Here is a 14291-nt window from a genome sequence, read left to right as displayed (position 1 = left end):
AAGTATAACGAATAAAACAAAATACTGCTGCGATATACGTAGCAATACGTAGCTTACGAAATACCTAATTTAGTCAAAGTAAAACTTAAAAAGTTAACCAATTTTTACTGTGACCATAGTGGACAACTTAGTTCACCGCCATAAAAACCAACCATAGTAAAATATTGCTAAAAGCATCCTTCAACATTTCCATATATATATTTAGAATGGGTCTGGTAGACTAACTTGATGGACTGCGGCCTGAAATGTGAAAAGGCGTGGTGGACAATATCGACCCACCATGATCACTAGACAAGAAATTTTTCAACCTAAGTGGTGGATTACTTTGATCCACCATGACACCCTTTCTCTCTCTCCAATGGCGCTACAGCCCAAATCGGGCCTTGGCCTCCTCCAAACTATGCCTCCAACCTTGTCGATCCCACGCCGATCTTCTTCAGGTTCCCACGTCTAGAAAATTTTGCGCGTCCGCTGCCACTTTATCCTCCCATCTTTTCCATGGTCTTCCTTTTGGTCTTGCGCCCTGCATTTTACTATCTAAAGCTCTTTTCGGCAATCTTTCTGTCTCCATTCTTACTACATGACCAGCCCAGCGAAGTCTCTGAAGTTTAACGAATTCTGAGATCGGTGTCTCTTTGAACAGTTGGTAGAGTTCATGGTTATACCTGGATCTCCATATTCCGTTTTCGTTAATAGGTCCAAATATCTTTCTTGGGACTTTTCTTTCGAAGACTCCCAGTTTTCTTTTTGGCTCTTCTGTTATCACCCATGTCTTGCATGCATAACATACTATTAGTCTGATAATAGTTTTGTAGACCCTGATTTTCGATCTCCAGTGTGTGTTTTTGGAGCGAAACACATGTTCGAGTGAAAAATAAGCTTTGTTTCCCTTTACTATTCTTCTTTGGATTTCTGGTTCTTCTGTTCCATCCGTGTTTAATGCAACTCTTAAATATGTGAAACTTTCTACCGTTTTAATATCGTCCTCTAATTCAACTGTGCGTCTGTTTCCCCTAGCTCTTGCCTGTGTTAACTTTTTTGTCTTTTGAATATTTATTTCTAGTCCGGTCTCCTTTGCCTTTGTTTTTAATTGTGAATATATTTCTGCCGCCTCTTCTGTTCTGCGAGACATGATGCTGATATCATCGGCATAGGCGGCAATCTGTATTGATTTATTTGTTAGGAGATTACCTCTTCCTATATTCAGCTCTCTTATCACACATTACAAGGTTAGGTTGAATAGTGTCGGTGCCAGCCCGTCTCCTTGCTTTAATCCTTGGACTATCGTAAAGTTTTCAGTGAGCTCATTTTAAACTATGACAGTTCCTATTGACGAATCCATTGTTGTTTTTATCAGTCGGATGTATTTTTGGTATAAAAAAATACCATGACACCCAATGTGTTACACACCAAAAAAATAGTTAAAATTTTTGGATTATGTATATTATCTATATATGTGTATATATATATATATATATACATATATATATATATATATATATATATATATATATATATATATATATATATATATATATATTTCTATTCTCGCTAATATAGATGAACTTTTAAATATTTACCGTTTATTTTAGGGTTTCAATGATGTTGGATTTCATGGCAGTGATGAAATACCAACCCCAAATATAGATGCACTTGCTTATAATGGAGTTATTTTAAATAGTCACTATACTCAATCATTATGCACGCCTTCAAGATCAGCTTTTCTTACTGGAAAATATCCTATACATACAGGTAACCTTGTTAGAATTTAAAGATAAAAAGTTAGTTTAAAATAGGCATATATATATATATATATATATATATATATATAAATATATATATATATATATATATATATATAATATAAGGTTTCAATGTCTATTACGGCTCTCCAAATTCCAGACTATTCTAAAAAAAGACAGAAAAACAGCTTCTAGAAAAAACAATTTGACTGATAATGTCTTCTATAAGAAGAGAAGAGGTTATTAGGTTATTTCCCTTCAGTTTTTTTTATCTCTTGCTTTCTCTCTCCAACTTATCACGCCGATTTCTAACAAGTCTTGCTTTACTGCTTCCAACCATTTTCTCTTTGGACGTCCTCTTCTTTTTTTCCCATTTCTTCCTTCTTCAGTATTGTTTTAACATTTCGATTCTCTGGGATTCGTATAACGTGACCAAGTCATCTAGCTCTTTAAAGTATTTTTGCCGTAATTGCTGGTTTTAGATACATCCTCATTATTTCTTTATTCGTTCGCCTTCTCCAAATCTTCTCTGCCGTCTTTATTCCGCCGAAGATTTTTGTGCGCACCTTACTTTTCCAGATCTCTACTTTCTTTTTCCTGTTGGTTCATAATTCACGTTTTACTGGCATACATTACTGTGGGTCTGATTACTGTCTCGTAGACTCGCAGTTTAGCTCTTCTTGGCACATTTTTTGCTTTCAGCAATGAATTTAGTGACACTTTTGCTCTGCTTAACTTTACCAATTTTTTGTCTATTTTTTTCTTCTTCTTCTCCCGTGTTCGTTATGGTTACTCCCAAGTATTTAAATTCCGACACTTTTTTAAAACTATAAACAGTCTCTGCTCCTTTGATTTTGATATATTTGTTATTATTTGTTATGTCTCCTCTCATTTCTATATATTGCGTTATTGTTTATTTTATTATCAATCCGTATCTTTTCGCTTTTTTTAAATTGCTGGAAAACTTTTTCTAAATTTTTTTTGTTCTCGCTAGAATCACCGCATTACATCATCCGCGTACTCTATCCACTGTTTCCTGCTGTTAAAAATAGTCCTGTTTGTGCAATTTAACTAGGTTAAATAAATTCGTTGATAGCAGATTGCTTTAAACCTCTATTCACTGTGAAATATCTTGAAAAGCTTCCTTCTATTATTACCCTATTCATCGTGTGCCTAAACGTTATTCTCACTAGCCTTATAAGCTTTTCTGGTATTTCTAATATTCTCAAGTCCTCATATAGCATCGTTCGACTTAGGAAGTCATATGTTTGTTTAAAATCGAGAAATAGCATATGTAATCCTAAGTTTTGTTCATAGCTATTATTTTGTATTAATTTTAACATACTTATTTGATTAGTAGTTGTTTTTCCTGATCTAAAACCTCCCTGTTATTCTCCAATCACTTTATTATCATATTTTATTAATCTATTCCTAATAGATTTTGCAAGTATTTTATAGACTACTTCTAATAGTGCTATACCTCTATAGTTTTCGCACTCTCTTTTGTCTCCTATTTTATAGATAGGACAAATAAGAGCACTATTCCATTGTTTTAGCACTTTTTCCTTTTGCCAAATTATTAGTATCAAGTGAAATATCCTTTCCTTCAATCTTTGGCCACCTTCCTTAAAAATCTCAGCTGAGATACCACTTTCTCCTGCACTTTTGTTATTTTTTAGGTCTCTCATTATGTCTTTGACTTCATTTAAAATTGGTTCCTCGCACGTCCCTTCTTCATCTTCTTGCCAATTCTCATTTTCGTTATGTTCCTCTTGTTGGTCTGTATTTAATAAATCTTCAAAATATTCCGCCCATCTGTTTAATTTTTCTGTTGTTTTACCTAGAAGTAAGCCTTCTTTGTTTCTGCAATACTGTGGATTATTCTTTGTAGTTTCTCTGGATTTCTTAACTTCTTGGTAGAAATTATTTACCTCTTTGTTTATGTAGGCTTTTTCTATGTTTTTCAATTGCTTTTCTAACTGCTCTCTTTTCTTTTTTTTGCAAATTCTTTCCACTTCCCTTCTTCTTGCCACATTTTGGGTATTTTCTTTATCTCTTTGTAGTTTTGCCCTGTTTCTTCTTGCCAAAACATTCCTACATTCTTCATTAAACCAGTATTACCGTCTTTTTGTATGCTCTTTTCCTATATACTTTTCCGCTGCTTCCCACATGGCTGTCTGTATGGTCTGCCATTCTTCATCTATATCCTGTTTGACTGGATTCTCTAGTTTTTTATTTATTTCTTCCTCTAGTCTGTTTACAACTTGCTTCTGTTGAAGACGCTCTAATTGGTAATTTAATCTATCTCTAACAGATTTTGATTATTATTGGTAGTTCTTGTTTTAGTTTTGCTATTATTAGTGTATGGTCACTGTTATTATCTGCCCCTCTGTAACTCCTGCAATCGATTATTACCTTATCATGTTTGCTTTCAATTAGGACATGATCTATCTGATTTTTTATTTTTCCATGGGTAGAAGTCCATGTTACTTCATGAATGTCTTTGTCATCAAACCTTGTGCTAGCTATCTTCATTTTATTCTCTGTAGCAAATTTTATAAACTTTTCCCGTTTTTCCGACTTTCACATTCATGTCACCAATGATTATCTTTATATCGTATTCAACTAATATTACAATGATGTCTGCCAATGCAATACTTGGAAAGTTAGTAGTCGAAAGTATGGGGCAATTAAATATATCTGTTATACAAAGAAGTCAGATGTAACTTGTGTGTCTCCAATCAAACACTCTAAAAATAGATTATGTTAAAGATGTCATTCATAGACAAAGCACAAGACAATAAATTAGAAACCCACACAAATTTTCAAGTTCACCCACTTCTACAGCTCTATACCAGAAGACTCCAGAGGAATTTGCCAGCAGACCTACAAAATGGTTGAAGAGGACCTGTCGATGGGGAACGCCTTATCACGTCAAACATAAGCAGCAACATCAGCAATAATGTGCTGTAAAGTCAAAAACACATTAGTTTATAGGATAACAATGTATTCTAATTGCTAATTTAAACATAAACTTTCATACAAAAATATTTTGATACCCGGATATTCACCTAACTTTGTCTTTTAAAAATAAATACTTAAATTTGTGTAGAATATACTTTTTATGCTAGAATATACCATAAAAGGTTTTTTGTTTTCAATATCTTAAAAATACAAGTATATAAATAGCATTCATATTAACCAAATTTTAAGTTCAAGGTTTACTACATAACAAATGAATTAAGGTTCTTAAATAGTAGGTCAATGTTACAAGTAAAACAAATATATTTTTGGTTTAAAATATAACGAAATTTTTAAAGATTCATAAAAATTATTCTTTGTATAATTATGTGAAGACGTATTGCTAAATTTGCTTGCTCTTTTAAACAATGATAACGAGTAGAAAAAAATAGTTTTTGCGTAAGACTTTCTTATGCATTTTAGAGAAAAATGATTGAAATAAAAGTTATAGATCATAAAAAGTTCTTTAATATTGAGAGACTCAAAATTAAAATGCATAAAGAATTGACCGACATATTTTTAAAAAACCTTTACTTTGCAGTAATTTATAAATGTAAATAACTTTGTCTTCTGCATAACGACATGTAATATATGTATATATATATATTATATATATATTTATATATATATATACATATATATATATATATATATATATATATATATATATATATATATATATATATATATATATATATATATATATATATATATATATATATATATATTATATTTTTAAGGAATATGACCGTTTAATTTAATATAAAAAAATGTGCACTCGTAAGTGAATGGGATATTTTCGGTCAATTTGGAGATAAAAAAATAAAAGAGTTGTGCTACTTTATCTTTTTATTGAATACGTTTCGCCCACTGTTCAATGGGCATCATCAGTTCATCTTTAAAAGATCTGTAGCATTAAGATAATATTATGGTGAAGACACATCAAAAATTAATTTACTAAATAAATCAGCAAAAATACAGAATGCCGGAAGATTCCCAATTTAAGTAATTTTATATTAATTTGTTTTATAATTTAACTTTTGAAAACATTGATGGATTCTAAAATCTATCAAAAAAATGTAATTGTCAATTTTTTGAACTGATGATGCCCATTGAACAGTGGGCGAAACGTATTCAATAAAAAGATAAAGTAGCACAACTCTTTTCTTTTTTTTATCTCCAAATTGACCGAAAATATCCCATTCACTTACAAGTGCACATTTTTTTATATATATATATTATATATATATATATATATATATATATATATATATATATATATATATATATATATATATATATATATATTTAAGCGAGGTTCAGCCTCTGCCGCTTCTCGCATTTTGACCGCCACCGTTTTCTGTCCATCCATTCGTCTTCTTTGATGGCTCTAGCTCTCATTATGTGCCGTACCATTTATTTCCTCCCAGACAACTGAAGGCCTTCCTCTTCTTCTTCTTCTTTGTTGCGGTATGTAATTTAAAGCTTTCCTTGGCCATCTATCTTCAATAATTCGGTTCACGTAACCATACCACATTAGTTTTCTCGTTTCAATTCTGTCTACACTGGAATCTACAGTATTTGTCCTCCTTCTAGTATCTTCATTCCTGATATGATCTTTTTTGGATACACCACAGGCTCTCCTTAGAAAATCCATTTCTACTACTTCTATTCTTTTTCTATCTTTTTTCGTGATCTGCCAAACTTCGGCCCCATAGGTCATAATAGGCCCTACCAAGGTTCGATAGATTGTCAATTTCGTTTCTTGTCTAATATCTTTAGACCATAATAGAGAGTTTATAATGTTTTTGATGTCTCTTTTGGTAATGCCTTCTTTAGATATTATAGATCCGAGATATTTATATTCATTGCATGTTTTTGTTGCAAACATGCACATGTAATATAACTATTGTAAATTGTGGCATATAATGAGTTATTAAAGTGTGTTTATTTTCAATCTCTAGAGTGAGTGTTTATACTAATGACCTAGTTCACTAATGTTGCTGGTTTCTGGTGTTTTTGGTAGGATATCAGATTCAATAGCTTCCGGACTTACAAACTTCTGCAAACCAGAAGGACCTGGTTCACTAATGTTGCTGGCTTCTGGTGTTTTTGGTAGGATATCAGATTCAATAGCTTGTGGACTTACAAACTTCTGCAAACCAGAAGGACCCGGTTCACTGATGTAGCTGGCTTCTGGTGTTTTTGGTAGGATAGCAGGTTCAATAGCTTGTGGATCTACATGGCTGTGGTTGTTACTCTCAATTTCGGCTGCAATAAAATCTGCATCTGAGACCACAGTCTTATTCAATGGATAAATTCCAGGGGCGCGGAATCCATTTACAGCAGTTACATTCAGTTTGGCTTTTAAGATATGCTTTGCCAAAAAGTTCTCCAATATCGTACAGAGAGAGGGCGCGGTTATTATGACGTAACCATTGCCTGATTTCTTCGCTATAGTATGCCTTGAGCGTTCCCAAGAAAGTTTTGTCTTACGGTTGCAGTTTTGTGTTGAATGTGGAGGTAATAAAAACATACCTGAAAAATTTCTTGAACAGCTTCAACACTAACATGTGAATTGTTTATGTATTTTATTATGGAATCTCTCAAAATAGAAAACTTTTTATGATCTACAATTTTTATTTGAAACATAAAAACAAACTTTTTATAGGCAAAAAACTATGTTTTTCTCTATTTGATTGTTAAAAAAACAAAACAAAATCAGCTGTACGTCTTCATGGATTTTTCATTAGCTACCCCTCATATCCTTTTAGAATCTTGAAATATCTGGGATAAGATTTTTTCAGTTTTTTTTTCTTTATTAACTAGGGTAACACGCTAAGAAATTATTTTGTATACAAAAATATTTTATTATAGTATTATCCACAAGTTGGTCATATTTTTTTTTGTGCTGCAAACAAACGCATTTTTTGCATGTGGCACAGCTAGCGATTTTCGATCTTCGCTTTTGGAGCAAAATGTGCATCTACCTGTAGCAGCAACCAGGCTTGTTGGTACTTCTACTGGATTATCTATTTTTAGTACATTGTAAATAGTTTCACGCCTCAAAGTCGAACATTCCAAACGACTTTTCATTTGAGGTTTTATTAAATCAAGTGCCAGTTTTTTAGGTAAGCTCTTCTGGTGGCAACAATTTACTTTTCCGGCGCATCAGAACCACGTAAAAGGTATATTCCATAATATTTAGCAGGTTATAAAAAAGGCATAATGGCCAACGACACGTCTTTATATTTGTAAAATATGTGTAACATGTGGAATAGTGATATTTTTAAAATTGAATGATCTCTGGTAGGTCAGTGGTATTTGATTCATCACCATTTTAATGCGTTATTGAAAGTATTATAAAAACTTTTTTAGTTTTTGGTGGATAATATAATAAGAGTGTAGGCTGTTGACAACAGCAAAACATGGCAGAATGTATTCGCCTGTCTTTTAGATCCAAAAGCAATTGAGGAATTTCTTCTTTGTTTCGTCTCATGGTACCAACAATGGTTATCTTCTTGTCTAAAAGAAATTGCGCCGTGTCTATAGATGTGAACCAGTTGTCCATTGTCAAATTTATGTTGGTTTTTTGAAACCCAGAGGTAAATTTATCGCAATAATACTGGGCTACAGAAATATTACGTCATGTGGAGCCTTTGTCTACATAAACCTCAGCGTCAAGTATAAAAGCTTTTTTAGCATGATAGAAGATCACAAGTTTAACTCCATATTTGTCGGATTTAAAAGGTATGTACATTTTGAATGGACATCGACCGTGGAAACTAATCATCTTCTTCTTCTTCTTTAGATGCAAATCCACTAATGGATGTTAGCGATCACATTTTCCATTAATTCTCTATTTCTTGCAATATGTATCAGAGATTGTATGTCGTTAATCCCTGTCCATTGCCTTATGTTTCGGAGCCAGGACATTTTCTTGCGTCCCATTCCTCTCTTGCCTTCAATTTTACCCTCGATTATAAGTTGGAGGAACTGGTATTTTTCATTTCGCATGATGTGACCTAGATACGCCGTTTTCCTTTTCTTGATGGTTTCGAAAAGTTGGCGTTCTTGGTTTATTTTTTTAAGGACATCTATATTTGTGATTTTCGCTGTCCATGGTATTTTTAGGATACGGCGATAGAGCCACATTTCGAAAGCTTCTAATCTGTTTATATCCCTCGTTTTGAGTGTCCAGCCCTCTACGCCATATAGCAGCACTGACCACACGTAGCACTTAGTAAACCTTAGTCTCAGTTGAAGATCGAACTCTGAACAAGTCAGTACCTTCTTGAATTTTACGAAAGCTTGTCGAGCTTGCTCAATGCGACATTTTACTTCCCTGTCCGATGCCCAATCTTCAAAAAGCCACGATCCCAGGTATTTAAATTTACTCACTCTTTCAATGGACTTAGTATTCAGTGTTATGGTGGAGTTTTCAACTGCATCCAAGTTTCTGGAGATGATCATAAATTTGGTTTTTTTGGTATTAATCTCTAATCCCATTCGCTTACTATATTCTCCGATTATAGTGACAACTTGTTGAAGATCGACTATGTTGTCACAAATTAAGACACCATCATCAGCATATCGTATGTTGTTGATCAGTACTCCATTCACTTTGATTCCCATCTTTGCATCCTCCAAAGACTCTTGAAATATGGCTTCCGAATAAATGTTAAATAAAAGAGGGGAAAGCACACATCCCTGTCGAACGCCCCTTCTTATATGTATGGGTTTGGATATAGAATTGTCTATTTTTAACTGTGCCGTTTGATGCCAGTACAATGGCAGTACGGAAACTAATCAACTGTTCATTAATTGTAGCGTACTCTGAAGGCACATATATGGATCTTTCAAATACTTCTCGGAATGCCGCTAGATTATCTGTATCTCTTCTTTGAGCTTTGGTTTCTTTATTGTCGAATAGAGACAGTCTTTATCAAAAACTTTTTTGGTAAATACTTCATCCATTATCATTACTTCGACAGAATAAAATAACCCAAATAGAGCCTGTATCATTGGTGTCTTTGGTATAGGAAGCAGATGTACTAGCATTAAGTGTTGTATTTTTAGTGTTACTACTGTCAAGTTTTTTTTCCATATTTTAATATTTGAATTTTTATTTCTTTGTTGGTATATTCGGTAACTAGATTCAAATTTTCTTTAGTAAATGATAATTGCCATCATCGGTATTTTGCGGAGGTTTTGATGAGACTTATCGGCGTAGTGGAGGGTCTGAACGTCCTAGAATGTTGCAAGGTCGTTATTTGCGACATCTAAGACTTCTTGCTTTCAGTAATAGAAGTGACGGTGTACATTAAGTAAAAGATTATTTAGTTACAGCTACAGAAAGGGTAGTCTCAAGAAGAACAGTTAATCAAAGATTACTTGTAATGGGACTAAAAGCTTACCGTCCGCTTTTGGTGTTACCTTTAAAACCATAGCTTAAGGTTCGACGCTTAGAATAGTACAGAGCTCAGCAAAATTGGAATGGGCAATGAAATTTTGTTTGCTTTAGTAATGAATTAAGGTTTTCTTTGGATGGCTTTAATGGTCACATAAGGGTAAGACGTTTTTGATGAGAGAGATGAAATATAGACTAGGCTGTTGAACGTCATACAAAAATATAACTAAACATTATGGTATGGGGTGCTAACCTCTAGTTCTTATTAACAACACTTTGACATCTCGACGATATATCGGTAAAGTACTGCAACTGGTTTACATCACTACCTACAAACCATTAAAAATGCGATTTTTACACAGGGTATCACAAGATTTCGTATTTCCCGTGAAACTATGGAGTTCATACAAGAAACTAGTATAGAAACTAGTGACCATTAAGATCAGCTGATTTGTCACCCATCGAACATGTGTGGAATATGGTAGCCCAAACCTAAACTAATTGCCACGTCCTGCAGCAGCAGCAAATTAAAAGACCTATGGCATGCCATAAGAAGCATCTGGATGAGTATTTAGCAATATGATATGACCTCTAAATTCGAAAAATGCCCCACAGAGTAACTGAGTGTATAGAAAATCAAAGAGGAGACACTCATTAATAATATTTTTAATAAAAATGACGTTGCAGATTTGTTTATAATGTGATCAAATAATAAGAATATTATAATGTAAACTTCTATAAAGAAATATTTAAAAAAATATTTGTCCTTCCAGGTGTTGCATTTTTTTGGCCATCAGTATAATTTTGTTAATTTTTTTGATTTTTGATTAAAGTTCTGTGTTAAAGGTTTTGGCTGATTTTTTATGTTTCACAGCGTTAATCAAAATTAATTTATAAACCAATTGTACAAATTCAGATTAAATTAAGACATGCGTAATTTTTTGCTCGGATAGCTTTGATGAAAATAATTTTAGATCGCTCGTTATTTCAGGAATGCAACATTTAGTAATACTAGAACCAGAACCTTGGGGTCTCCCACTTAACGAAACCCTTATTCCTCAAATACTGAAGCAAAACGGTTACTCAACTCATGCAGTGGGAAAGTGGCATTTAGGATTTTTTGAAAAAGAATACACCCCAACTTACAGAGGTTTTGACACACACTATGGTTACTTTCAAGGTCTCCAAGATTATTACACCCATATGACTTATGCATCAGTAAGTATATAATTATGGTTAAATTTTTTCGTCGTAATTTGATTTTTTAGTATTATTTTTAAAATAGAGTTGAGAGATTTTAATGCTTGAACAGGAAAAAAAAACAAATGAAAAAGTCGTGGGTAAATATGGAGGTGCAAAAATAAATGAAAATTGGAAACATTTAATCCAATTCTGCGAACAGCACTCTCTGAAACTCCTAAACTGATTCTACCGTCATAAAAATATACATAAGTATACCTGAGTCCAACCAACGAGAAACAAGAAGTCAATTATAGATTATGTTATCACAAAACAAGAAACACACATACAAGTCGAAGACGTAAGAGTGTTAAGAGGTCTGGAGTGCGGAATCGACCACTATATGGTAAGATCAAAATGTTACCTACCGTATCGACCGTAACCGCTACATCGAAATGACAACCAACCAGCACAATCAAAACCACTGAAAATAAATCTACCCTAATACAATATTGATGCACTGCAAAACGACTCAAGATCATTTTTATATAAGTTACGGCTTAGCCAAAAATTAACAAACCTGATCTACTCTTCAGCCCTGAATACCTACCAAGAGATAATAAATAGAGTCAATGAAGCAGCTTATGAAGCACTCGGCACGATCCAAAGGAACAAAAAGGATACTCCATTGTGGTGGACAAATGACATGGCTAATGAAGTACACACCAAAAAACAAGCATATCAGAAGTGGTTGCAAACGAACGACCCAGATGATAGACGAATATACGCAAGATCAAACAGAGAAGTAAAAAATCTAGTAAGTAAAGAAATAATTTTTCCTGAAAAAGTAAATGCAAATATATAGGATCAACAAGATTAAGAGAAGCATGGAAAACGGTAAAAAACCTAAGAACAAACAGAAAAGAAGTGAGTAGAATAGATTTAGTAACAGAAAAATCTTGGATGGAACATTACTCACAACTTCTGACTGAAACAAGACCGCAATTTACGAACACCATTACAACAACATATGAAGTGGAATACGATAAAGATGATGAAATAACAGTACAGGAAGTCGAAGATGCAATACAAAGTCTAAAAAATCGAAAAGCATGCATACCACAAGGTATACCGAATGAATTATTCAAACACAGCCCAGAAGTATTGCGGGAATTACTAGCGTATGTCTTCACCTTATTCTATAAAGCACATGACTTACCACTAGACTGGACAAAACCACATTAACAGAACAATATCTAAATTTTAACAGATTAACATCTACAAAAAAGGAGATAGAAAGAATTGTTCAAACTACAGGGAGCTAAGTGCCATATGTCATAAATTCACTCTCAAGACTCTATGGAAAAATAATAAAAAATAAAATTGAAAAAGAGATGACAGATGTAGAAGAGCAAAATGGCTTTTGTATAGGCAGATCCTGTATAGACAGCATATTTTCTCTTAAGCAGACTCCCCTATTATATAACATAGTAGTATTTTTTTGTTTCCTACACATGGAACAAGTTTAAAAAATTAATCATAATTATTGAATATTTTTTTAGTTTTAACATGTTACTCTAATTTTAAGTACAGGGTGTTTCAAAAAGGTATGTCATAAATTAAATCACGCATTCCGGGGACAAAAATAAGTTGATTGAATCCAACTTACCTTAGTACAAAAGTGTACACAAAAAAAGTTACAGCCCTGTGAAGTTACAAAATAAAAAATGTTTTTTTTTGCATTATCTGCTAAACTACTTGACATTTTATAATAAAAATGGACACGTTACTTTCTTGTTCTGAAAGCATTTTTCATAAAAAAGAAACAACAAAATCTAAGTGCACAGAAAAATTTTAAGGGAGATGTGCAGCCCTTAATCCACCCAAACTTTTGACTTCGTTTAAATTTTTGGCATTATTAGTTTAACACATTATTTTAAAATTTTTTTGCCTCCAGTCACTTTTTTCAAAAAACAGTTTTTATCGAGTTACGGCCCTTTTCATTAACCTTTAAAAAATTACGTGCAACTAAATAAATGGCTTAAATGAATTAAAAAGTACAAAATATGTCTATAAGCTCTATAAATATGGTATTACAATAAATGTTCAAAATGACCCCCATTTTCTTCAACACACAATCGGTATCGTTTTAATAAGGAAAACCGAATTCGCTGAAAAATCATATTTTTCTGGCGAAACTGATTTGCAGCTTCAATTATTCTAACCCTTAATTGTTGTTCGTCCTCTATTGTTACAGAATACACTTTCTCTTTCATAAACCCCCAAAAGCAAAAGTCCATGGGGTTAAGACCTGGACTTCTGGGTGGCCAAGAAATAGGTGCGTCAAGACCCCTTCCAATCCACCGACCAAAAAACTGCCTGCAAAGGTATTCCCGGACTTCATTACTGTAATGCGGTGTAGCGTTATCTTGCAGAAACCACATATTTTGCCTTATTGCAATATTCACTTCTTCCAAATACTCTTGTAAATCGTTTGCCAAGAACTGCAAATAAATATCGCCATTTAATTTGTTGGGAAGAAATACTGGGCCCATTGGATTGTTATCTACAATTCCTGCCCAAACATTAACTTTGAAAGTCCTTTGGTGATAAGTCGTTTTTTTGGCGTGACGATTTTCGTCAGCCCAAATGTGCTCGTTATGATGGTTTGTTATTCCATTTCTACTGAAGATAGCCTCGTCGGTAAACAAAATATTTCTAATAAAATTAACATTTCGAGTGTTTTTCATTACCAACCAATCGCAAAATCCAATCCTTTAAGGGTAATCTTCAACCAATAACTCTTGAACCGCTGTTAAGTGATAGGGTTTAAGCAGCTGATCCTTCAAACGCCTCCAAACCCTTACGTAAGGAACATTTAGTTGAGCACCTATTACACTTGTACTTGTTCCAGGGACTTCTTCAATGATTTCTAAAAT

At 33.2% G+C, this 14291-nt stretch overlaps 1 protein-coding gene across 2 annotated transcripts in view; it reads left to right on the top strand.

Moving 5' to 3' along the window:
- LOC140441841 (arylsulfatase B-like) overlaps positions 1-14291 on the top strand; it is a 62142-nt gene that overhangs the window by 11207 nt on the left and 36644 nt on the right. For both annotated transcript variants that reach the window (XM_072532785.1, XM_072532787.1), the window contains exons 2-3: positions 1593-1752; positions 11165-11391. In XM_072532785.1, the coding sequence (XP_072388886.1) occupies positions 1593-1752; positions 11165-11391 (387 nt within the window). The remainder of the gene's footprint in view (positions 1-1592; positions 1753-11164; positions 11392-14291) is intronic.

Source organism: Diabrotica undecimpunctata, chromosome 5, assembly GCF_040954645.1.
Source record: "Diabrotica undecimpunctata isolate CICGRU chromosome 5, icDiaUnde3, whole genome shotgun sequence".
In the NCBI taxonomy this organism is placed as follows: Eukaryota; Metazoa; Arthropoda; class Insecta; order Coleoptera; family Chrysomelidae; genus Diabrotica; species Diabrotica undecimpunctata.
This window is presented reverse-complemented; position numbering and strand designations above follow the sequence as displayed.